We start from the raw sequence: 24462 nt of genomic DNA on the forward strand, positions 1-24462 counted from the left end.
GTCTCAGTGGAAGCATTTTGTTGCTGCTGAAACCTGAAGAATAAAGACGAACATGTTCACATGTGGGCTGGTGGTTCAGCATTGCTAAACAAACCCGGTTCACATCGCACCCTACCGAGCACCTATTGACAGTCCTCATGTACTTTTATTTTCTTGCTCTCCTGTCAGTATAGAGCTCCCAAAGCAGAAGAGAGCTGGGTTTCTTCTGTAAAAATGCTGAGGGAACGAGAGGGAGAGCTTCTTATTAAAATAAAAAATATCAAACCACTGAGGCGTTTTTTAAAGCAGAAAAGGTCAGATGAGCAACTTATCTTCTTTTGCAAGGCTTTTGTTTGTCTTAGATGTGCAGGTAATTTGTCAGGTATGGTTCAGTTGTTAGCCAGAAGGAAGTGGAATACTTTTTATATTATTTGTAATAATTTTTGTGATTATTTTTGTGACTCTGTACCTATCATTACAATCTATTGTTTTACCTTAGGCCTGTTCGAATCTATTTGCAACCAGTATAATTCAAAAGAACAAGATATCCAGGAACAAGTGCCAGCCAGTTTGCAATCTGACTATTTATCCAAGGCTTCATTCCAAAGATATGCACAGTTACCTTGCCATTAAAATCCAATAGACCCTCACACTATCACCAAGTTATATCTGTATTACACATTTTACTTCCTACAGCTGACCTCAGCCTGGAAAATAGCATTTTTGCACCACTTCCAAAAATGACAGTGGCAAATCTTTTGGCATAGCTGTCTTTACCTCAACTTTCCTGGTCACTGCCAGCATAAGGGACGTAATCAGGATAGGTTGCACTGCAGTAATTACCCCTTAATTCACCAGGACAACTCCTGAGCTCTAAATTATACCAGAGCCTGAGCCATTTCATTGCCATCCCACAGATTAAGAAAGAAAAATAAAATGTATTCTGGACCAGCAGGAGATGCATTCTGGTATGTTGCTAACAGAAAACTGGCCATTTTTTTTCTGCGGTTCTGTGGCTGGAAGTGGACTTTAACTGTATACAGAAGAGATGAAACAGGATTTTCTCCAAGGCATGGAAGAATTCTTCACCTCTGTGGTTTCCAGCTCCTATAAATACAGATGTGTCTGCTGGTGGCTTAATTTTAATCTGTGTAAATTTTGTCAGGTCAGAAGAGCATCATGTCCTACTGCTGAAGTTGTGTCATATTTCCTGAGAACTTTTTAGCTCCATTATGTTAATAGAGTTCCTTTCTATTTCAGTCACCTTTCAAATCCTTTTTTCTTCACTGAGATAAAAGATTTCATTAAATCTTTGTCAGTAATTAGTGATGTCAGAGATCCAGTAGCCAATGATGGGTGTGCCCTGCCTTCTAATACACAGGGAATGGAGATAGCAGGAAGTGCAGGACTGCTGTTACAGATACAAACTTCAGCCTCAGAAGATGTCTGCTCCTGACTGTTGTCGTTTGGCTTGGTGGCAGCTCATTGGTGGTTTTGGTATCTGTTTTATCTGATATCCACCTTATTTTTAAAACTCATCAGTAATCTAGGAAGAATTTCATTGTGAATTTTTCACTTGCCATGGCTTGAAATATCTTGACTTATAAATTATTTTTCAGAGAGATCTCACAGAATGATGCCTTGGAGGTCATAGAAGCAAATGTGTTTTCCAAACTTCCCAAACTACATGAAATGTAAGTAATGAGCAATCTAAATTCAAGGGACACAATTATAAAGATTGATTATAGGCAAGTATCAAAGGTTTCGCAGTTTGTTTTGGGTAAGCTCGGAAGAACTCATAGCGATAAAGAAACATTTGAAATCTTCCTTTAACTTTTCCATCTTCTTATCTAACTGTCCCTTTCTTTCCCTGGTCAGCCTGAGACTTATCCTCAAACCACTGCTGATATCAAAAGGTGGTGGGGTCTACTGGTCTGTAGTAGGCTGTTCTTTGAAATCCTGCAGATCTTCTGCTGTCAAAAAGAAAATATCAGCATATAGTGCCACTACATCATGGGATAACCACAGATATTTTAAGATCAATATATTGACGTATTTCTTCTCATGTTTCATTTTCTTTTGCAGAAGAATTGAGAAAGCCAACAACCTCGTGTACATTGATCAAGATGCCTTCCAACACCTTCCGAGCCTCAGATATTTGTAAGATCTTTCACTCTTTGCAAGTACTATAGTAATTTTGAATGATACAGATGTGTTTCTGTTCAACTTGTGCTGCGCATTTTTGGTAATAAGACAGGATAATGCCCTCTTTCCCCCTGCTAGTTGCACATTGTCAGTCCACGTTTTCATACCCAGGCCTGCACACAGTCCTCAGAAAAGCTGAATATTATACCCTCCATGAAGTATTCACACACATAAGATCCCTGAGCCTTTCTAAGCAACATGTTGAAACTGAGTCATGAGAAAAGGCACTGAGCCTTTTTTCTGTCTAGCAAAAACAACTTTAGGTTGAAATTCCTCTCAAGAGCTTTGGGACAAAATCTCTCTCACCTGTCTTTGCTATGGCTCTGCCTTCTATTACACTTCATACACATGGTATTAAGCAGTCAAATTGTCTTTTCTTTAGCAATGTCAGTGCTGTAGCAATGGTTTTCATTAACGCTTGATGTGAGATGATTAAAACCTTAGAATGCAAACGTATTGGCGTATGGTATAACTTTTATTTCATTAGCCAGCCTCAATAAGAACGGCGCTTGTACAAGTGTTCTTGCCACATCTGGTCCCATGGGTATGTCATCACAATTCAGTGATAATTGAATTCATCCTTAAAATAAACTGTTACGCAAAAATATTTTCACAGCTTTTAGCATGATCTTAACGTGACTAATAATCTCTCCGCTGCATGAAACCCCAAAGAAGTCCAATGACCTCCATTTAACAGTAATTGTTTTTAATGGCTGTAGCTTAAATAAGCTGCCATGGTGTTCTTTGCTGACCTTGGGCATATACACCCAACAGGATATTAGCTTAACTTTTCCATGTCCATCCACCTGAGTACATATACCTAACCTTTCTTTCCTTACACAAGAAGCCTTACTCATCCAAGAAGCCTGATCATGATTTCTACATTTGAGTACACAAGAGTAAGTGCTTAATAGTCTGGTTAGGTATTTCTTAAAGATGGGATGAAATCAGGTCAGTGGTCTAATAAGCATAGCTCCTAATAAGCTAATGAGTGTTTAAGGTCTCTGAAAATCACTAGCATCTGACAGGTTCTGAGCTCAAAAATGCCAAGAGGCATTGGTTTGAATTTGAACTGTAGGATCTGAGATTTAAGCTTTGGACTTTAAGAGATAAGGGGTATTTAGTGCTATACAAACCATTATAGTTTAAACCCTTATTGTATTGGAATATGTGGTTAATGTTGTGGTATGATTGTCGTTCTCCCCAATATTTTCACCTGAAATGCAGATTTTTCTCTTGGCAGTAGCGAAATAAAGCTTTAAATTTGCATTGTCATGAGGAGAAATCATATGCCTTTTTCCTTTGTTTTCAAGTCTGAGTCATTCAGCGGTGACTGCTGTATTTGAGTAATTCGGGCTACCTATGAACGAAAACACAACATTTGTTTATCAGATGTAAAATCCCTAGAACAAGCTGTTACAGGTAGTAGAGTTGCCAGGCATACAGATGATTAGAAACAATGGGAGCACATTTATCTCATACAAAATTAAAGAATAAGAAGAAATGTGAACATAGTAATGAACGCACTAATTTCAGTGTTTTTTTTAAATGAGTCACACAAAGTGTAGTTTGTGAGGAAAAGTTAAGTCCCCAGTTTAAATATCTGCAGTAGTGGAAGTTTTTCTCTTGACTTTAGTGGATGCTGCCTCTTTTGAACATTTGTCATCCCACGTTCCCATACACGTTGGCTTAAACATTCAGACATGCTACCTGTATAAAAATTCAGCTGCAGCAGTTTTACTATGACCTGTAGAAGCAACAGATTAAAAATATAGAGGATTGTTTGCCTAACTAACCATTTCTCACTCCTCTTTAGCTAGTTCTACTCACTGGCTGAAATCAGAGAAGATATATTTTGGGTGCTTTTTAAGGTATTCTCTCTTGTGGGCACACAGCACTGGAAGAGACTCCCCAGACTACTGTATCCCATTTCTTACTGACTCCACCCCATGTATCCCATTAACTAATTAAGTGCTTTATTGGCATTTGTCATGCTCCCCATTTTCCCCTGCTTGGTCTTTTCTTTCCAGAGGAGGCTTTTCCAGAAATTCAGTTGCTTGGTGGCTAGAAAATTCTCTCTAATTTATTCATGGCCACTTCATTCGCATTCATTCTTGTGCCAAAGCTTTCCTCTAATTTAAATCAATAAAATCCATCTTTGGTGTTGACTCCACTAATGGATTTATGCTGCATCCCCTCTGTGCCTTTGTTTTAGGAGGGCAAAAAATTAAAATCACAACCTCTTGTATGACTGTAAATAGTACAAAAGGTGAGAATTAAAGGCTCTGAGAGTCTGCACAGATAATTGTGTCTCTTGTGCTAATGACAAGGTTTGAGGTAGCTGTGCTGGAGATATAAATCAGCACAACACCTTTGGCTTCAGTGGAGCTACACCAACTCACACCACAGGGGTCGGGAGCAGGACTCAAAGTCCCTGTAGGAGCCTTCCATGTAGCAGTGAGCTGGGTGTGATGTCAAGTTACATCATGCCCAGGTCACTCTCTCGTGGTACAATCATACTTTCATGCTCTCTCTTGGCACATTTCTGTAGGAAAGACTGATGTTTTCTCCATCCCCTTGTTTCATTCACTGATGCTTGCCCTTTTGGAAACCTCCCCTTGAAAAGGCAGAGAGTTCTACTGTTTGAAAGGGTAGGACAGTTAATTTAATGAGAAAGCAGAAACCTTGCTGGAAAGCTGCAAAATGGCAGTTGGGAAAGGCACCCCAGTCCTGGTATTCACCTTCCAGTGACATATAAGGAAGGGTCAACTAGTGAAAATATAAGGCAAGATGCTGAGGGAAGATCATGTGGGACTGGAGTTTAACGTTATTCAGAAAAGGGTTAGGTATCTGTGCACATAAAAGCGCTATCAACAGCTATTCTAGAAACGATAAAAATTTTAAGGCCATGAAGGGAAACTGACAAAGCTTTGTATATCACAGCCTAATTCAGCCTTTAACTGCTGGAAGTTAGGAAGGAGTAACAGGTGATTTCATAAATATCTTGTCACAAAACGGATTAGAAGATTCTGTCTTACCATACACAGAGTTATATGTGAATGGAAAGGCAAACCTGATGCTGGTCCCACTGGAATGTATTCCAGTTGCCCATGTGGTGTATCTTCTCCCCAGCTGGGGTCCATGCCAGTTTCTCAAATAGTTCACATTGAGGCAGGAGAGCTGGAGATGGAGGTCTGTACTTATAGAGGTCCTTGGCCCAACATTCTGCTGCAGACCCTGCCATAGACCTCTGTAACCCTTCCTGGTCTGGACCCACTAGTCAGAACAGCTGGCACAGGCACCCCGATATCTCAGTGTAAAGAGGTATAGCAAGAGCCAGCTGCAACCAACATGCCAAAGCAGGGAGACTCAGGTACCTGTCCATTGCTGTGCTCATTGTGGTTCTTCTGAAGTTTCCAGCCATGGTGGCAGTCTGTCAGGGTACAATACGTGTGGTCTGATTCCTCAAAACAGTGCCATGACTGTGACAGAACTGCTAAAATGCAATTCAGAAAAATATATATTTACTGGCAGCTTTCATTTAAAAAAAGAGAAAAATTAATCAGTGTTAATGCCTGAGACTGACCCTAGGCACCACAGCCCATCAGTTTAATCACCTTTGCAACACATTGCTTGCAAGGCATTCTCTGTCCTGCTTCAAAAATAGTCGTATTGCCCCTAGGTTTTATTTATGGGCAGGCAAGAAGCTCTGGCTAGTGTTGTCATTACAGCCACTAGCTGTTGAGCATTAATGTGCTTTTATCTCTGTCAACTTAGGTACAGATACATTTCCCACTCACCCCACCCCCTTTGTCCCCTGCATCATCATTACTTGTATGGCAAAAACACTAAGGAGAGAAAACTGCTAAAAATTGCAATGCTGATATACTCTAAACCTTCTAGAAAAATGCAACCTTAACTTTCTTACCAGTCTTTTAGAAGCAGTGAAGAGAATTGTTAATTAGTCTTCTTGGATATGTGCCAAAGAGACAGACTGCTTCAAGATGGTAACTTATTGACCTTTTCATGGGTACAAGATTATTTATCAGGCTCTCATTAGGGAGAGCTGTGGCATTGTCTATTTAATAATGCAGTGATGGCTTTTCAAACCTATTTTCTTTCCAAAATTAGTTCTCATGTGTAATCCATGTCTTTTGGTTCTTTTTTACAGAGGATTTGTTGACATCCTGTATTAAGTAATATCATCTTAAAATAGAAAAATTTAAATGTAATACTCCTTTCAGATAAATTTTGAGGGCATACAGCTGGATTCTTGGAGAGGAGGGGATACATAGGTCTCAAAAGCATGAGTTTTATCTGCAAAATAGTTTGCATTGTGGAGAGCAGAGCCCAGCTCCGAAGTCTTGCAGCTGCTTGTACCTGTCTGGTCTTATTTTGTGGACTACCCGGAATGCTTCCTAAACCCAAACCTGTATTTGCTGTAGATGCAGCAAAGTCCACAGAATCTCTGACCCTTTGCATGGAGTTGGCTCTTCAGTAAAAAGAAGTGATGGTCCCTTCCTTCTTCTTACATGGCAGCCTCATGGTTAACCTTGCTCCAGAAGTGGATGCCATGGATTATAGGCTCAGCTGTGCCTGCAAGGCTGGGACACAGGAGTCAGAGGAATATCTTGCTGGAGTCAGGCTCATGTGCAGTATAAAGTAACCAGCATGATTAAGAGTCATAAAAACAATGCTTCCTGAGTAAAGTTGTATTTATCTCTGCCTACGTTGAGTTTGCAATTTAGCAAGTACCCACAATAAATTGATGAGATAAACTGTGTTCCCAGTTTTGTCAGAGTAGCTCCTACCAATCTGGTGTAAAAAAAGAGCAGGCGTGTTGCTATATCTGGAGATAAGCAGCCAGAATCTTCCAGGAATTAGTTTCGACAAGATTTTTTTTCCTCTGCTGGTCATGGTGCTGTGTTTTCTTAAGTGCTGACTCCAGTAAGCCTTTTCAGAAAGACAATTAATGCTTTGGAAAGCAGCCATCAGCCATCTGAAAAAAAGGTTCTTACCGAGCTGTTTATGCATGGCAAGGGGGGACTCAGTTATAACACAGATTAAAGAGGACACTTGTTTAAAGTGAGGCTGCTAAGGATGTATACGTTGTATGGTAAATATATTGACAAAACTGTCCTGCAGGAAAGATATTCAGTAAATTGGATTATCTACATTCTAACAAGATTATCCACTTAAAGGCCTCTGGAGATTTGCTGGTTGAATAAAAAGAGAGGGAAGATAGGGCTTCAGTCTAGCTAAATATTTCTTTTTAGTTCTTTTTCTGCAATTAATTAAATGAACATCTTCTCCTTCTCCTAATCACCATTCTGTGCCTCTGTGCAATCAGTGCTTTGTGCCACATGTAGATTTACTTCAATATGTAATGATTTGTCAAAGATGCTTTCCTCCTCATCTCATGCTGCTCAGTTGACAGCAGTACAAATTGAGCCCTGAACACTTTGGGATTACTGGAAAGATCAGGACTATGGCATCACCCAAGGCCTTGACTGTGTTTTTTCACACATGTATGGTGAAAGCTCTGCTAACAAGTATGGCATTTTCATACATTGGGAGTAAGTTTCCATTGGGAGCAGTGTTTGAATAGCATATGAGTGCCATCGCCTCTCATTACTGCCACATGAGGATTGAGATATTTTTTGGGAAAGTATTTGGGAAAGCTTCTCATGTCTTCTCCTCCATCCCGCAGTAGGCACACACTACTTGGCACAGCAGTTCGCTTCTTCATTTACCTATTAAAGCAAATGCATGCCATATCTTATATTTAACAAGTGCCTCATAAAAAGAATTGCATGCATTTTTAGCATATGACTCATTTAAAATTAAAGGCAGCTTTCAACTAAAACACTGTACATCTCCAGTAATTTAGAGAGTGTACTTTAAAATACTGTAAGGAGGGAGTTACAGGTTCTTCTTCTATTGCTTCTAATTTTTTTTGCTAACTCCTTTTACAAAGTATAAGTGCAGAAGTACTTTAAATAATAAGGGCCTTGTGAAATCCACCTGCTTCATTAATCATGCTTTCTGTTTAACTATGTGTAATAGTTTTTCAAAGGCATTTTTGTAAAGCTTTCTTGGTCACATGTGACAGCTGTTATTTTTAAGCTAATGCAATGTCAGTCCACTCTGACTCCTGAGATGAAACAGTCATGACATTTCAGCAACTTTCCCAAATTGGCTTCTTGAATATTCACTATAATTCTTGAATTTTTCCTACATATAATGTATTGCTTTTTGTTATGAGACAGACAACAAGCCGGCTTTTCAACGTCTGAGGATATCCAGATACCACCTCAGGGAGCTCAGAGCCGTACTTATGCAAATGAATGATTTATGCACCTATGTGTCACCCTGAGTGCCCAAATGTAGGATTTGGTTGTCACATGGAGGTGTTCAGATTATGAAACCTGGAAGGCTGCAACTCTCCTAAAATAATCTAGTTCATACTAAACATTAAATTAACGTTGTTACTTTTTTCCAGTCCCAACCTGTGCTTTTTATCACCATTCAACTATTCAGGAATGAATCTGCAAAAAAAAAAAAAGAATCACATCCAGTAATGAGAGAATATTGTTCTGTTTAAGCACCAGGATAAAAAATTCCTTCATACATACCCCCATATACTACTAATATGTTCCTTAAGGAACCAATATTCTCAGTGAAAGGTTACCTTCTCTATCATCACACATATTAAAGGTATAACTAAACTTTCAAGAGCCAAAATTTTCTCTTTGTTTGGTAGAGTCAAAATTAGACACTTGGTGACTGGGGAAAAACTCCCAGCCGATCAGTGGTAAGCCCAGTCCAGCTCCTCTTCCCTCCTGCACTCAGCCTTCCTTCCAGCCATCAGCAGGCACCAGCCATCTCCTGCTGCATGGCAATATCATGTTTGTCCTGCCCTCTGGATAATAAAATCTGTTTCAATTAGACATGGAGCAGCTCTGCGGATACCTGTGAGCACCATGTTTCCTCTCTGGCTGTGGGCACAGGGTTGTCCTTCAGAGTCAGCTTTCGTGGGATATTGTTTCATGGACAGGAACCATAATGCAGAGGCCAGTAATGCTCAACATGGTGGGAGGGCAGCTAAATACAGAGGTTTAGGCCCATTTCCAGTCACACAAACTGCTGAACTGTTCCCATGTGTTCAGTTCCTTACTATTGGAGGTGCTGGCGAATAAAGCATCCTAGTTCCTTCTTACTTTCATGAAATAATGTTATTTCCAGTGGAATTAATGTGTCCTCTGTTAGAGTAGAAGGTTAAAATTGTGGTGAATTGATACTTTGTCTTAAAAGAGCTACTATGAAAATAATTATCCTGTATCAGTGCAGTTGATTTCTTAGAATATAGCTGGGAAAATAATGTCAACAGTTTCCTGAGATCATCAGGAGGGACTGTGTAATTATCCGAGATAGGGTTTCTCCCTTAACTTCAGTGGGGCAGAATTCAGCTTGTGCTTTGAAGAAAAATGTTTTTATGTTACAACGTCAAGTTTCCTATGGGCAAACCTCCCATTTCTGGCTAAACTCTGCAGTTTGTGGCTGCCATTTTAAGTCCAATGTTCTTTCTTCCTTGTTAATTATTGATTCATTCCTGGGGCAGAGTGAATAATCTTCATCTGTTCTCTCCCCTTTAGGTTAATATCAAACACTGGCCTTCGGTTTTTACCTGCTGTCCATAAGGTGCACTCTTTCCAGAAAGTTTTACTGTAAGTTTGAATGTCTGCTTTTCAGTTTTTAAAAGCTCCCTTTGAATGTTCTCCTGCTCCAACAAAACTTTTCAAGATGCGACTCCCCTTGTGTTCACCTATTAGCTTCATGGTAGCATTTTTGTTTGTAGTTTTGGAGGCATTGATGATAATGTGGCCCAAAAGGTTTCCATTCTCTCTAGGTCTCCCTTCTACAGTGTGTTATAACTTGCACTTTATAGACTGCTCTTCCTTTAACTTTGTTATGAGTGTGTGCCTAGATGGCCCAGGGGACATATAACAGCCTTTTACTCCTCTTTCACCAGCTGAAATCTAAACCAGGCAGGTGGCAGTGGAAATTTGTTGCCACCTGGTGACAGGTCTCTGGTCTGCATGGGAAGAGTTGTTGATCTCAAAGCTGTTTTCTGCACGTTCTAATCTTTGATTAGAAGATTTCAAGCTGCAGAGACATTAATCGTGCAATTGTCTTAGTAATGGCCATTAATAGAAATAAAAATGCATAGAAAACACAGAGGGGGATGCTTGAATATAGTATACTCACATACAAGACAATAAAAGAATTCTGTAATACAGCTGACATGCGTAATTCTGAGACCTGCACTTCTGGGATTCCTGAAACCATCAAGCAAATGCAACAGATACGGAGCTACAGAGCCTTCCTCCAGTGTACCTTTATGTCTATCAACAGTCTTAACTAGACTTGAATTACTGTGTCCTGCTGAGCAAGGGTTAATATTTTTTCAGGTGAAACTCCTCACTTTCCTGTAAGAATAGGTAGACCTTGGTACTGCTTTAGTCCCAAACTAGGCCTTGGTTCAAACTCTGGCCCCACTGAGGTCAGTAAGAAAATTCCCATTGGCTTCTGTTGTACCAATATTTAAGTCCCAAAGAAGGTCTTTGCGGGTCATTGATGTTTATAAAGGGCTCTTGCAGATCCTTAGCAGCGGGTACACTTCACATGTATGGGTGCCATGCTCCATCCCTAATCCTTCCTCTGCTGACCTCAGTTTGCAGAATGAGGCCTCTGAGTAAGTGTCATTTAATGCAGAGTTGTGGCTGTATTCAACTGTCAGCATGAGATAATTTTGGAACTGTGCTTAATTTCAAGCTTTGCAGATAATTCATTTTGTTCTGTGCTTTCCAACAGAAACAGCATGAAAACAACCATATCCCCAGTCTAAATTATGAGTAATATTGTTTAAGTTCTTTGAGGCCTATTTTGAGCAAGAAACAGAATATCTGCCATTCCTTTTTTCATATCAGTCAAAACTGCTGAAAGATTGAAATGACTACTTGTCAGTTCAACCAACTGCATTGACAGGGGTCCTATGTCTTAAGTTCTTAAGCACATACAAGGCTTATAAGCAACCCGATTGACATCAGCAGGAGAATTATTCTTGGGCTGGTAGGTACCCTGCTGAATCAGGCCAAAAAGGCTAATGACTTTTCTTTCTTCTGGCTGGGAGGCTGCAAGAAGTGGTGGCCTCACAGACCCTCAGCTTGCATTTTCTGGGCAGTATGTTTGCTGGAGGAACTATTTCATCCACCTCAGGTTTATAAGACCCGAGCTTTTATGCAGTTTAATGGCTTCAGCCCATTTGGGAGGAAATATGGGTGTGTTGGAAATGTCTTGCTCCAGCCTTTTATACCAAGAAGGTTTGTGCTCTGCAGACAAAATGTCTTAAAAACTTAAGTTGTCACCCTCCGCCTATAATAGTTCCTCAGATTGACTATGAGGAAAAATACTGTGTTTGAAATAGATTATCATATTGAAAGGTTCACAGAGGTACAAAAAGGTGTTGTTTCTGTTGTATTTTATTTTTCAGAGATATTCAAGACAATATCAATATACGTACAATTGAAAGAAATTCATTCATGGGCCTGAGTTCTGAAAGTGTGATTCTGTGAGTAAGACATAGCAAATCCATTATTCTCCTTGTTAGCAAATTCCTTCTCCAGAATAGGGTAAAGGGAAACAGAAGACGGGCACTATTTTATGCAGTTCCAAATTCAGTTTGAGATTTTAGACTTCTCCCCTACCCCTGAAATCTTTGTATTCTGTTTTCCTGTAATGAAAAACTAATGTTTTTGTGGTTTTATTGTTGTATCCTAATCCTGCTCTTTATTTTAGAAGCACAGCATAGAGCGAACTTAGTAATTACTGATGCCAAGGTTAAACATATTCCACCTACAATAACAGTTCCATGTGATACAAATTGTGTTCAAAAGAATGGCATGACTCAAATATTTACAGTCAGACACATCATTCAAAGACATTACTCGGGCAAAATGTATATAGACGTTGTGGAAATCCGGTATATTTGTACACAATGTTAATGCATTGATACAGGATGGTTCACAATGCAGTTTCAAGCTGTGTGGTTAGATTAGTCCACATTTGACTTGAATAGTCATGTTTTTTAATGAGCTATCTGGCTTCTTTGATCCTTTCTGTTGGTATGTCAAAATGTACTGTTTGCTTGCTAACAAGCTGCCTTCATTTCACCTAGCCAGTGGCCAGACTGGAAAAATTTCCCACTGTGTGTGTGGAGTTTACCTCGTATACTGAAGCAGACAACCAAGATCTCATTGACTGATTAGGCTCATGTTGATTTTGGTGGGACCACGGTCAGACCATCAATATTTCAAGAGAGGCCAGTAACGAGTCACTTAGCTGTTATCTCTCCTTTTTCCCCATCAGTTATGCACAACCTCTGTCTATGTCAAGTTCCCTGAAGTTTTAAACACACACAGTTTTCTCAAATATATATGTTCAAGTCATGATACCCTAAATGTACTAGTTTATCTTTTCTTCTGTGATGATAATATTTACTAGTCCAGTGGGACTTTGTATTTTCAGAGCACTGTGCAATAAGTACTGTATTTGTTTCCTTAATACCACTAAGAGGTGAGATAAATATCCCAGATTTTTACTGTGATTTGACTTCTCTGTGCCACTTGAGCAGCATGAAGTTGGCTTCCCTCTTTCCCTAGGATGTCCCATTGCTTATATGATTACTGCCTGGGTATTAAAGGATATTCTTCTCTGAGGACTTAAGGCTGCTGGTTTGCTAGAAAAATTGGCCTGGTTGGGGACTGTGTCCTTTTCCAGCTGTTTTGCCCTGTCTTCTGCGACAGCCCCGTTGCCACAGGCTTCCCACGCCCGCCACTGTGTGTAGCAGCAGCAGCAAGATCTGGGCAAGCAGACCTGGCCACCACCCGCCTGGTCAGATGATGCCCTGACTCTGCTTCTCCCTTGGGACGGGGGCCCTGCATGTACTCTTTAAGAGTGCCTGTTTAGGCTTTCCTTGTGCTGCAATGAACTTGCCTCATTTTAGACCCAAATTTGCTAGTTTTTATATAAAATTGAAGTTGCTATGCAATGCAATAGAAAGTTATTGTTACAGAAACATAATTTTGTGAAATCTGGCATGTCAAGATGGCATTAAAAATACCCAGGACCCATTGAACCCCCACATTCTGGGAAAACACAATTTTAGCAGATTTAGCTCTGGCAGGCTCCAAGCATGTTTAAGCCAGTAATTTGGATTGCATCTGATCTTACACTATGAATGGGATCTGCACAGACTGGGAACTGTGGATACATTTGGTAAAGAAGTGCTATAAATTTATGGAAGAAATTCACCTTTCTTCCAGGTGAATTTTAGAATGTATTTTAAAAATACTGCTGTAGCTTTGCAACAGTGAGTAAAGCCCATATGTCCAAGCACAGGATCTCTGCCTCCATTGTCACTTGTTGCTAACTTAAGAGCAGTGGAGTCAGTAAGGATGCTTGTTGAAGTGAGCAGAGAATTTGTCTCAATAGAAACTTGTCTATATAAAATATAATGAGGTCTTGGGATTTAGGTAAAATTTTGTCTCTCTTTTCACTACCTGAATGTGATTAGCCAGGTGACAGTACTGTATAGTCCACCCTGTATTGCAACAGTGAGTCTGATTTTACGACCTTAGTATCTCATTGTGTTAGCATTATGTTCAGTGAGGGAACACAGGAAGTGCTAATACGGTTATTAAAAGCATATATATCAGCCCGGCAGCTACGAATGGATAAGATCAATGTAATATAATAAATGTTTTAAATTATATAAGCAGGGGCATCTCTCATCTGTGCCTGCTCATTCATGTCTAATAATGCTTGCAAGTGAAGGGGACGGTGACAGTTCTCCTGATCTGACCTGACAGACACTATAGACATGGAGCTATGTAGATCTGCTTGTTATGGTCAAAAGGGTAACTCTTTCAGCCATACCCATAACTGATTTTCATGCTGACCTTAGCTTACCACCTCAGACCTTAGATAAGTGGGTCACTTGCATGCTCAGCTTTCAGTGTGAATTAGAAACAAAGCATCCAGGTTTGCTGACAGTTTAATTGAATCAGGCCATTTTTGCCGTCCGTCAGACCTGTCATGACTTTTGGAGAGGACGTGAGTTGCAAAGTGATGTTTAAAGTGAGGTGAAATATTGCACTGTAAAATGATAAATATAATTGACCCAAATGTAAAATTTTAGGACCGTGAAGGGAAGAGAGGGAAGGACGTTAAACGTTAATTAGTTAATGCACTACCATAAAAACTTGGCGGAAAGCCCCAGGAGCTTTGATTCCCAGGTTCATTACCTGTATCTCCTCTTGGGGGAAGGAGCCCAGGGAGGTGGGACTGGGACAACAGAGTAGACAGGGAGCTTAATTTGTCGAGGCAGCAGACTAGCCAGGATGAGCCGCTTCCTGGGCAGTTTGGCACCACCACCGCCTCCCTCCTGCCCTCCTGCCTGCCTCAGTAATGGTCAGCCTCCCTCCTCCACCTGCCCCGCTAAGAACGTGAGACTGACCACCACAGGCAGTGGTCATTTTTTCTAACAACTGGCAAAGGTTAAGCTGTAGCCCAGTGTTTCAAAAGCACCTTGAAAAAAGTAAAATTAAGTGGCACCGACAGCACCATCAGCAAAGATCCTGGTCTCATCCCTCCTGCGATTAACTCGGAACAGCCTTACCCACTCTGCTGCAGCCTCCCCAGGGGAGCCGTGAGCAGTGTCAGAGTCTTCATCAGCCCTGCCCTTGCTTCGGAAACTTACTCTAGCTATCATTGCTGATGGTAGAGCTCATCTGCCCTATTCGTGTGTGCACTCTCCAAAGCCACCTACTGGGATCTTCCAAGCTAGTATTCATAGAAATTTCATCATTTGAATATCCATTTAATAATTTTATTTGTTTGATATCCCTTTCACTGATTTGAATTACATACGTGTCAGTTATGAAGCACGAATAAGAACCCAAGGCTTTTTTTTTTTTCTCTATTGCAGATGGCTAAATAAAAATGGGATTCGGGAAATTGAGAATCATGCATTTAATGGAACCTACCTGGATGAGCTGTAACTATTTCTGTTTTTTACTATTCTGAACAGCAATTATTAGAAAGTAGTAACTGCTGCAAGCTATTTTATTAAATCTCAGATTGTTTTAGCATCAATATTTTTATGTTTTCCAGAAATCTAAGTGATAATCACAACCTAGAAAAATTACCAAATGACATCTTCCAAGGAGCCAATGGGCCTGTTGTTTTGTAAGTAATATTCAATTTTATTTTTTTTTGCATTATTAACTCCCCAGAAAAGAACAGAGAAGAACATGTAAATGCCAGTCTGGATTTCAATATCTCACAAATCTTGGAGTTCAGAACTGGAGGTGTAGTTCTGAATATTAAAAAATGGATGCTGTATCTGAAATTTTAGTCTAGATCCATGTTTTCACATTCTCTTCAAGTTTCTGGTGGCATTTGGATCCAAGGATTTAGATCCAGATTCCTCTCCACAGTTGAATAAGCTGTGTAGGAGAGTAGTTCTGCTTAACTTTTTCCAGAGAAAAATGCTGTTAGTTTTTCGATTGAGCAAAATCAAGAATAGGTGAGCGGGTCCTCAGTGCTTAAATCCTAGTTGCTTACCACTGAAGATGTGCCCCTGCAACTCTGAAGCTTAATTCTAAAGATAAAATCCCTACCCTACAGAGATAAGGATTGGGATGTCCCATCCCGTGAAGGGATAGGTATGAGATATATCTCATGCAGTTACAGCAGGATGTCTTTGGTGGGTGATCAGCTGAAACGCAAGATCTCCGCAGTCAAGAATTCAGCAGTAGGATGCTCATGGATCTCGGTCACCATTACCGCAAGCCATGATTTGCCATGGGGTCTGAAAAGGCCTTTGAGTGTGCACAACTGTGTGTGTTTCTGAGCACAAGCCACAACACGTAAGAGCTGCAACAAAGACATGGGAGTCTTTTTTTGTCTTGCCAATTCAGCCTTTCTCTCTTCCCATCTACCCTGGATGTCCAGAGAGGGCTAGGAGTCACCCATAAAGGGTGAAAAGGGGTCATTCGAGCAGTTGGAAGATTTTACACAGAGGATAGAATGGTTAGAAAATGAGGGAGAAAAATATCCGGTTAACTTTGAGTTCAGATCAGAGCTCTTCTGAGGACCTTTTTTCCACATTGTGATGGTCAGAGCACCTATGATATAAAGAGCAGTGGTATGGGTTCCTGCATTCTGCTCCACTTCCATCACTCCCTCAAAGTGTCTTCCTTCTTTGGAAAAGGCTGACAGGGGAGCATCTTTTCAGCAGTAATATCATTGATGTTTCTTTGGAAAAGCATTGTTTCCTATAGCGAAAAGTAAATGCATTTTCTTTGCAAGCTGTAGCTGATACAATCATATTCTGCAGGTTTATCAAATTGATTTGATAGTTCAAATTCTAACAGAGTTATTTGTGCAAGAAGTTTTCTGTTCCATTACCACTATTCTATGGATGGGAAATCACCTTTTTATCCTGACTGAGATCATGAAAGAAGAGCCTTCTCACTCATCCACCACTGTAGCGTACACCAGGAATGTGCCTTCACTTGTGGAAATGATTGACCCATAATCATATCTTTGCTGGGACAACTAGTGTTGGTACAATCAAATCTGTCTTGGAGACTGCAGCGCTTTACTAGAATGAACATTAGGATGTTTGAACTCTTGATCTTCCTGAACCAGTGTTTTGCAATCAATTAATACCAACTTCTATTTTATAATTCAACATATTAAAGAAACTTGAAAGAGACACAAACACAGATAGTAATGTCAGAAAGCACCAATCTTAGCCCCTGTACAGGCTACACATGTTCACAAATCAATTCCTCTATATCAGGCTTACAGCTCTTGGCTGAATTAGAATATCTGTTTTGGAAAGACATCAAGTTTTGAGTTGAAGGATTTCAGCACTGACAGTAGGCAAGTAAAGCAAATGGCTAATTACTCCCCCACCTTTACACATTCCTTCTATACAGAAATACACTGTATTTCCAACTTGGAGTTTCATAACTTCAATTTTCAGCGAGATTGTTTCATTTAATCATCTTCTGGTGCTCACAATGCTGCAGTGGCTTACACCAGTTTTTACTGAAGTCCTTAGTTCTCTGGCTGTGTCCTGACTCAGATGCAGGGCAAGGTATGGCTGTGGTCCATCCTATTCTTTCAATTTGTCTTCAAGGGAAAACCCACATATGGGGGCCACAGGACAGCTCCAGGAGATCCCCAGCTTGACAGCTGAGTCCCTGAAGCACAGCCAGAGATCAGTTTAGATGCAAGCACAGAGGAAATTGTGCTCACCAGTCTACCCCTCTCTGATTTCTGCTCCACCGGCCATTTCTTGCTATTTCTATATGTTCCTTTCACACCTCATCAGCTGGTCAGTATTTTTGCTAATCCAACAGAAACTCCCAGTAGGAAAGGGAAGGGATTGGAAGAGAAGTCAGATTCATTTTGCTGTTCCTGCACTGGCTGCTGTCAAGGCTGATGACTAGCAGCCAAGCAACAGCAATACAAGAACAGGTATTCTGATTTGATTTCCTACTGTCACTTTACCATCTTGTTTATCATGCTTATTTAATTTATCAAGCTTCTAACTAGACAGAAGCATCCCAAAGAACCTCTGCACTGAGGTCTGCTTGTGCTAACTCAGTAGAATAAGTTACTAAACCACCTGCACGATGTCTGTGGTTCAGGGGTCAGCAGTGTATCAATAACTATCCCTAGCAGATATACCAACAAACCCTGAAGTAGTGTGCAAAGCACTTCCTCTAACACACTTCTGTTTATGTGCAATAATGAGCATAAAAAGAAAGATTTTTAAAAGAAGAATAAAGTATTTTCATGGAAAAATACTTAATATTTGTGAAATTATTTAGATATGCCCAGAGACCCAGTAACATTTTAGCTATTTTTAAGTCTAGGTGATATTCCTATTTATATTAACTTGTTATTTCCACCCAGTGTAATAGCAGTTTGGACTCAGTAAAGGTTTTTATCTAACAAGCCAAAGAAAACATTTTCCATGCTTGTGTTCAGAATTATGAGCCCTTGTGAAGTTTCGTATGTTCCTAATGATGCCATAAGTGATGCTGTCTGTGGATTTAGGCAGAAAACTGCTGTTTAGTTGTTGAGTCATGAGCATATACTGTAGGTGACAGTTTTCATTAGGCAGCATACTAAGGGCAATAGTCAGTCCATGAAAAATCAAGGTTGCTCGTTGCAACCTAATTACCTCTTCAGGTGTCTAAGTCAGAAATCGAAAGCCTAAAATTTCTCTTCAGCTGCAGCTTTTAGCTTCTGTGAGAAACAGGTCAGTCCCAGAACAACCTCAGGACCACAGTGTGGCTTCTCTCAGTCTGACCTGCACAAGTTCAAAGTATTTCTGACACCACAGGTCCATCTCACCCTTCCAGAAAAAGTCCTGGCACCAGATCAGGGTAGCAGAGTGGGGTATGTGTTTGCTCCTCTGCTGCCACAATTCATGGTCCAGCTGTTGAAGGTTCTGCCTACCTTCAGAGCCTGGATGCAAAGCCTCCAGCTGTGGGCACAGCATGGACACAAAGATCATCTTTGCCCACCACCAGTCATTAGCTGCATATGAATTTCTTAGACTTGGCCACCCTAAGCTAAAGACCATGAGTTCAGAGCCATTTCCTGGTATTAATTTTGCTTCTTAGAAAAGAGAACAGAGGTGCAAATGTGCATGTGGTACGTAGCAACTGCCTAAAGTTTATTACATGCTGGTAAAACCTGGTCTCCCCCTCACATGGCACCACTTTACTGTATTAATATCATATAAAAACAATTTGTGTATGTTGGGTAATAGAGGTCAAATAACATGTTGTCCTGACATTGTACTGTTACGGATTAATTGGAAACTGTATCTTGGAGGGGGCTTGGAGAAAATTACATATATTGTCGGTCCAATTATTTGATGAGGAAAAATTCTTTTTTTTTTGTCATAGAATAAAGAAAAGAGCAGCCTCAGCAAACACTGATCTATCTCATGCCATAAGAGCACATGGGCTAAGGGAGGACAGGGTAATTTTGCATCATCCATTTTACTGTTTCTCTAAGAGAAAAGAGTTTGTTGTCACAAGCTGAAGGGGACATTTTGTGCCCTAGTGAGGGAAATGTGAGGATGTTTTGCCCCAGCTGTTACGCCCTGGAACGATGGGGATGGGTTCCCATTTATCTCTTAGCCTGGAGATGGAGCAACCTTGGTCCTCCTTCCCTTTCCCCACCTGTGTGGCACAAGTCAAGATTTAGTGTGTGCATAGTGTTTTTTCCTTCTAAAAGCCTCACTAATGCTCTCTTTACTGCATTCAGAGCTGCTGCTTCCATCACTGCCTTTGATAGCCTGTCCCACACAGTAATTGCCTTCCACATAAATACATCTCTCCCAACCTTGTGTAATCTTGCCCCTTTCTTCACTTCAGTCTGTGCTCTCTTTTTTTTTTAAACCTCTGGAAATGTTTTGTTATTTTTGTTCCTCACAGTTTGAACCATGTCACCCCTGTCTCTCTTTAATCTCTTTTTCTTCCTAATGAGTACAAAACCTGCTATCCCCAACCTCTCCTCACATCTGTACCCCCCTGTGAGCTTCTCTCTTTGCGTTTATTGCCTTTTCCACAGCAGCCTTCCCATGATGTTTGTGTAACAAACTTCTGTTGTGATTTCATCAGCCTTTTTTATCTTGTAACAGTAATCTGGGGTCATTGGTGTATTTACTGGGCATTTACTAAACCCAGAATCATATGGCACTAATGGTTAATGTCCCTGCTAATTCTTTTGCGGAGGGTTTGGGGATGTTTTTTTTCTATTTTCTCAAACCAGACTAGCATCACTTGATTGTTGTTTGCAATATTAGTTCAGGTTTCCTGCAGGAACACCTAACTCCTCCCTGGATCCTGTTTTCCAAATGGATTTCCAGCTCCTGTCTTTCCAGTCACTAGTCTGAGAATGAGTAGGACAGTCTAAAACACATATCCACTGTCGAGCAGAAGTAAATTTGCTTTTTACCAAGATTTTCATATGTTTTCTTAAAGGGATATTTCAAGGACGAGAATCAGTTTCCTGCCAAGTCATGGATTAGAACTCATTAAGAAGCTGAGAGCAAAGTCTACATATAATTTAAAAAAGCTTCCTGATTTAAGCAAATTTAGATCTTTGATTGAGGCAAACTTCACCTATCCTAGCCATTGCTGTGCATTTACAAACTGGAAAAGGCAAAAGTAAGTTATTTCATTTGTTTTTCTTTTTGGTGCTTCTCAGCAGCTGATAGTAAATTAAATAACCTTCCTCAAAATCTGGATAGGAAAGGTCTCTTCAGTGCAGGTAAGTAAATGGATAGAAAAAAATATACAAAACATACATGTTTATGAATGCTACACAGTGCTCTGCCCCCGATTCCAGGGGGATAATGAATTTTGATAGCTGTGTTAGCATCAGCATTTTCCCCAGCTGCGGCTGTAGCCGCCACCTGTCATAGGTCCATCTTTCATTGGGACCTCCTATCCTGGATCAGCCTCAAGCCATGCTGAAGACATGCTGAAGAGTTTGATAACTTTTCAGGAGGTAGCTGGAGGGAAAGCTGTGTTTGCAGAGAAGTTGATCAATACTTGGCCATCAGTTCAGGAGGGTAACAGGACACTGAATGATCTTAAACTCTTCCCTCAGCCACACTGATGTTGGAACATTGCCCAGCCTAATGCCACAGGTATGTTATCTGTCAAGTCTACATACACAAAATTTTTGGACATGATTTCTGAAACAGTTAACCCAGATCAGACCCCTTATAATCAAATCAACAGAGGAGAGTGGCAGGATGGGGTGTCTTTTTAGACTCCCAAAGTAATTTTCCATGCTTATTTTAATTTTAATGCAAGTTGCAGTGAGACTTCAAGTATCAATGGTTCTCATTGAGTATTTTGGGCTGTTCATATAGACTTTAAATGTACATGTTAACTAGCTAATGAACCTCCTGAATTTGTGCCACTGGAAAACATGAGGAACTGGTACCTATGGAAACCCCTGTTACTATTCGAAGTTCTTCCTTTACTGGATGTTCTCAAAGACTTGGAATTTGTCACGGCAGAAAAGAAAAATGTGGATCATTGTTACAATTCAAGACATTGTCTTCAAAGGTTGCCTAAAACGTCAGAGAAATGTAACACCATGCAGAGAAAGCATAAACTATTAGCAGCTTTTATTTTAATTCTTATATCAGCCATTTATTTTACTTTTAACATTGTATTGTCACCAGGCAATGAAAGATAACTGACCTTGCTTGTGCTGATAGCTAATAAATATCACCTACGTGTGTTTGCAAAACTGCCTGTGTAAAGAGTGCAAGTCTGATGGTGGAGACTGCAGTGATAAGGGAACTATCTGACAGAATACATCCCCCATTGCCCACTTTTGATCCAAAATGCTAAACTTTTCGCTCGGACAGTTTATCAGCAGGAGACATTTTCACATATTTTTGCACGCTTATGCAGGCACAGTGCTTGGTATCTTGTTGCGTAGAAATGGGTCGAGTCCTTCCAGCCCTGGTGGCAAAATGGTATTTGCCAAAAAGTCCAATGAAAACATGTTTAGTCCTGAATTTGCAAAGGGACCTTGATATCACTATGATTCATATTTTTGAAGGTACCTGGCTTCTGGGATGTTTAGGCCAAATCAGGACACAAAACCCAGAATCCACCCCTTAAATTAGGCAACTGGACTATTCAAAACCAGAACAAGAGTTACTACTGAAGGAAAGCTACAGGAGGAAATGGTCCTAACCTTTGGTAAGCTCTCAGTATCTAGTCCCCTCATTTGGGCTTTAAATAACTTCCATGTGAAAGGGTTATCAAGCATTGGAACAGGCTGCCCAGGGAAGTGGTTGAGTCACCATCCCTGGAGGTATTTATAAGATGTGTAGGAGTGGCACCTAGGGACATGATTTAGTGGTGGACCTGGCAGTGTTAGGTTTATGGTTGGACTTGATGATCTTAAAGGTCTTTTCCAACCTAAACGATTCTATGATTCTATGTCACACTTGCCGCAGAGAATTGAAGCCCACAGCACTCACTTCCCCCTTAGTACAGCACCACTTTTGGAAGCCTTTGCCCTGGCAGGTAAGAAGCCCAGGAGAACACAGATAACCCTTCCCACAGCCTGGGCAAGTGTAATTTTGCAAACAAATGCCAATGAACTGTGCAGAACTTAAGTAAACCAAGTGCGGATGGCCAGCGACCTGGGTGGAACACCACGCAGCAGTGTGGCTGCTTCTGGAGCAAGTCTGGTCATGACTTCACGGTCTCCTATAATAGTATCATGCGTAATGTAATGGTGAGACATAGTTGGAGATGCTCTTCTTTATAAGAGGTATTGTTACTTGAATAAATTTGCACATGAACTGTATCACACCAGTCAACAGAAAAAAGTTGAATATATTTATATGTTTTTAATAGTTACCAGACATATCTTTTAGAAAATACTAAACATAAATGCAAAATTATTGGAACCAATTATTTAGATCAATCCTTCCTGTTAACTGCTTTAAAATATAATTAAAAGTGGTCATTTATTTCACACAGTCATGTGTCTTGTACTGAAATTGGTGGGAGACTGATATCCTCTCTCCAGCTTAAAAAGAGAAAACTGATGCATTTTAGTTCAGTTTGAATACCAAAGGTATTAACATACACTTGAGAACAGATTAGTCACACATACAGTAGCTACACCTGCTTTCATTTCAAAACAGTTTTCTTGACAGCTGGCACAAGCTTCATGTGCATTAAAGACTGCTCAGGTTGTTTAAGAGTTATTAATAGTTTGCAGCACTTGATCACACAGTGTGTATTATCTCTTTGGCAAGAGCTGTGCTTGGTTGAGTGCAGCAGGCCTTACTTGTGGTGGTGCTAACAGTGATGTGACCTGACTTGCCATGCACCTTCACAGGAGACGGTCATTCTCCTGTGGCCATTTGGGTCTCAGAATACTTCCAGGTAGTCCAGGGAGGATAAAAAGGATGCCTTGTCACCCCCAGAAGTGTATTTATAAGGATCATGGCAGCAGTTGCTGAGTTGGTGTTTACGTGGGTAATTTAGGATGGAATTAAGACAGGGGTATGTGGCCCCTTTCTGGCTGCCCCGTTTATGTAAGATTTCCTCTCTTTGAGACATTTGCAGTACTCAGAAACCTTAGATAAAATAAGTTGCCATAGTGGATCATGCTCAGTCATCTCTCCCAAATCTGCCTGCACTGGTGAACAGACTTTGTTGTGATAACAGAAAGCTTAAACCTGTTACAGTGGCAGTGCTTTCTAAATTTTGAAGGATATTGCATCAAGCACAGCTCCAACAGTCTGAAACACAAATTAAAACATAGGCAATTTTGATTTTTTTTTTTCCTATTCCAAGAAGGATTATATGATAAATATTGATCTGTAGATTTATCACACTGGAATATGGTGATGCTGGCATAACAGAAGGTAAACCACTTTCTCAGGACAAGCCCAGTGCAGTATGTTGAACTCACCTCACGTTTTCCTGTGACTGGAAAATAATATCCTTGAAGTGTGGATAGGGCAGAGGCTGGGTGTTAAAACCCTCAACTTGACATAGACCATTATGAACTTCAGCAAGCTTTTGGCTTTCTTTGACATAAAGATCACCCTCTGCCTGCAAGAATGACATTGATATGACTCTGTCCTTACACTTGATCATTATTCTTTGGAGGAGCTGTCACTTGAAATCCTATTTTTTTAAAAAAGGTGGCAGCATCAGGAGTTGTGTTTGGGCCTCATCTCATGAGAACATAATATCAGTTGCTCACAACTCACTTGATGTCCCTACTCAGTGAGGATGATTGGTTTGAGATAAGGCTTAATACAGAACCCAGGTCGGGACTGTTTATTCTGCTGAGCATGTTTCTCAGCACACAAGATCCTGCTGTCACTGGATCCAGATGAAGCACATAAAATAACCACTAGTACAAAGGTAGTAATTTTTGTCTATTTTTGTTGGAGCACTCTACCAATTTTAATGTTATTCTTTAAGTTGTCCTTTCTTCAGTTTGCTTTTCAGAGGGCTTACTTGAGCAAAGCAATATTAAACAGTAACAGAGATGTGAACTGTGTTACAATATCTACTGTCTCAAAAGGAAGCAAGCATCCCTTGTCAAAAAATGCTTTAA

The 24462-nt window shown here is 40.3% G+C and overlaps 1 protein-coding gene across 1 annotated transcript in view; it reads left to right on the top strand.

Moving 5' to 3' along the window:
* Positions 1-24462, top strand: part of FSHR (follicle stimulating hormone receptor) — an 84301-nt gene that overhangs the window by 54695 nt on the left and 5144 nt on the right. Inside the window, exons 3-9 of the mRNA XM_075088643.1 lie at positions 1599-1673; positions 2065-2139; positions 9840-9911; positions 11738-11815; positions 15233-15301; positions 15418-15492; positions 20325-20510. Coding sequence (XP_074944744.1) covers positions 1599-1673; positions 2065-2139; positions 9840-9911; positions 11738-11815; positions 15233-15301; positions 15418-15492; positions 20325-20510 — 630 coding nt within the window. The remainder of the gene's footprint in view (positions 1-1598; positions 1674-2064; positions 2140-9839; positions 9912-11737; positions 11816-15232; positions 15302-15417; positions 15493-20324; positions 20511-24462) is intronic.

This window comes from Phalacrocorax aristotelis, chromosome 3 (genome assembly GCF_949628215.1).
Source record: "Phalacrocorax aristotelis chromosome 3, bGulAri2.1, whole genome shotgun sequence".
In the NCBI taxonomy this organism is placed as follows: Eukaryota; Metazoa; Chordata; class Aves; order Suliformes; family Phalacrocoracidae; genus Phalacrocorax; species Phalacrocorax aristotelis.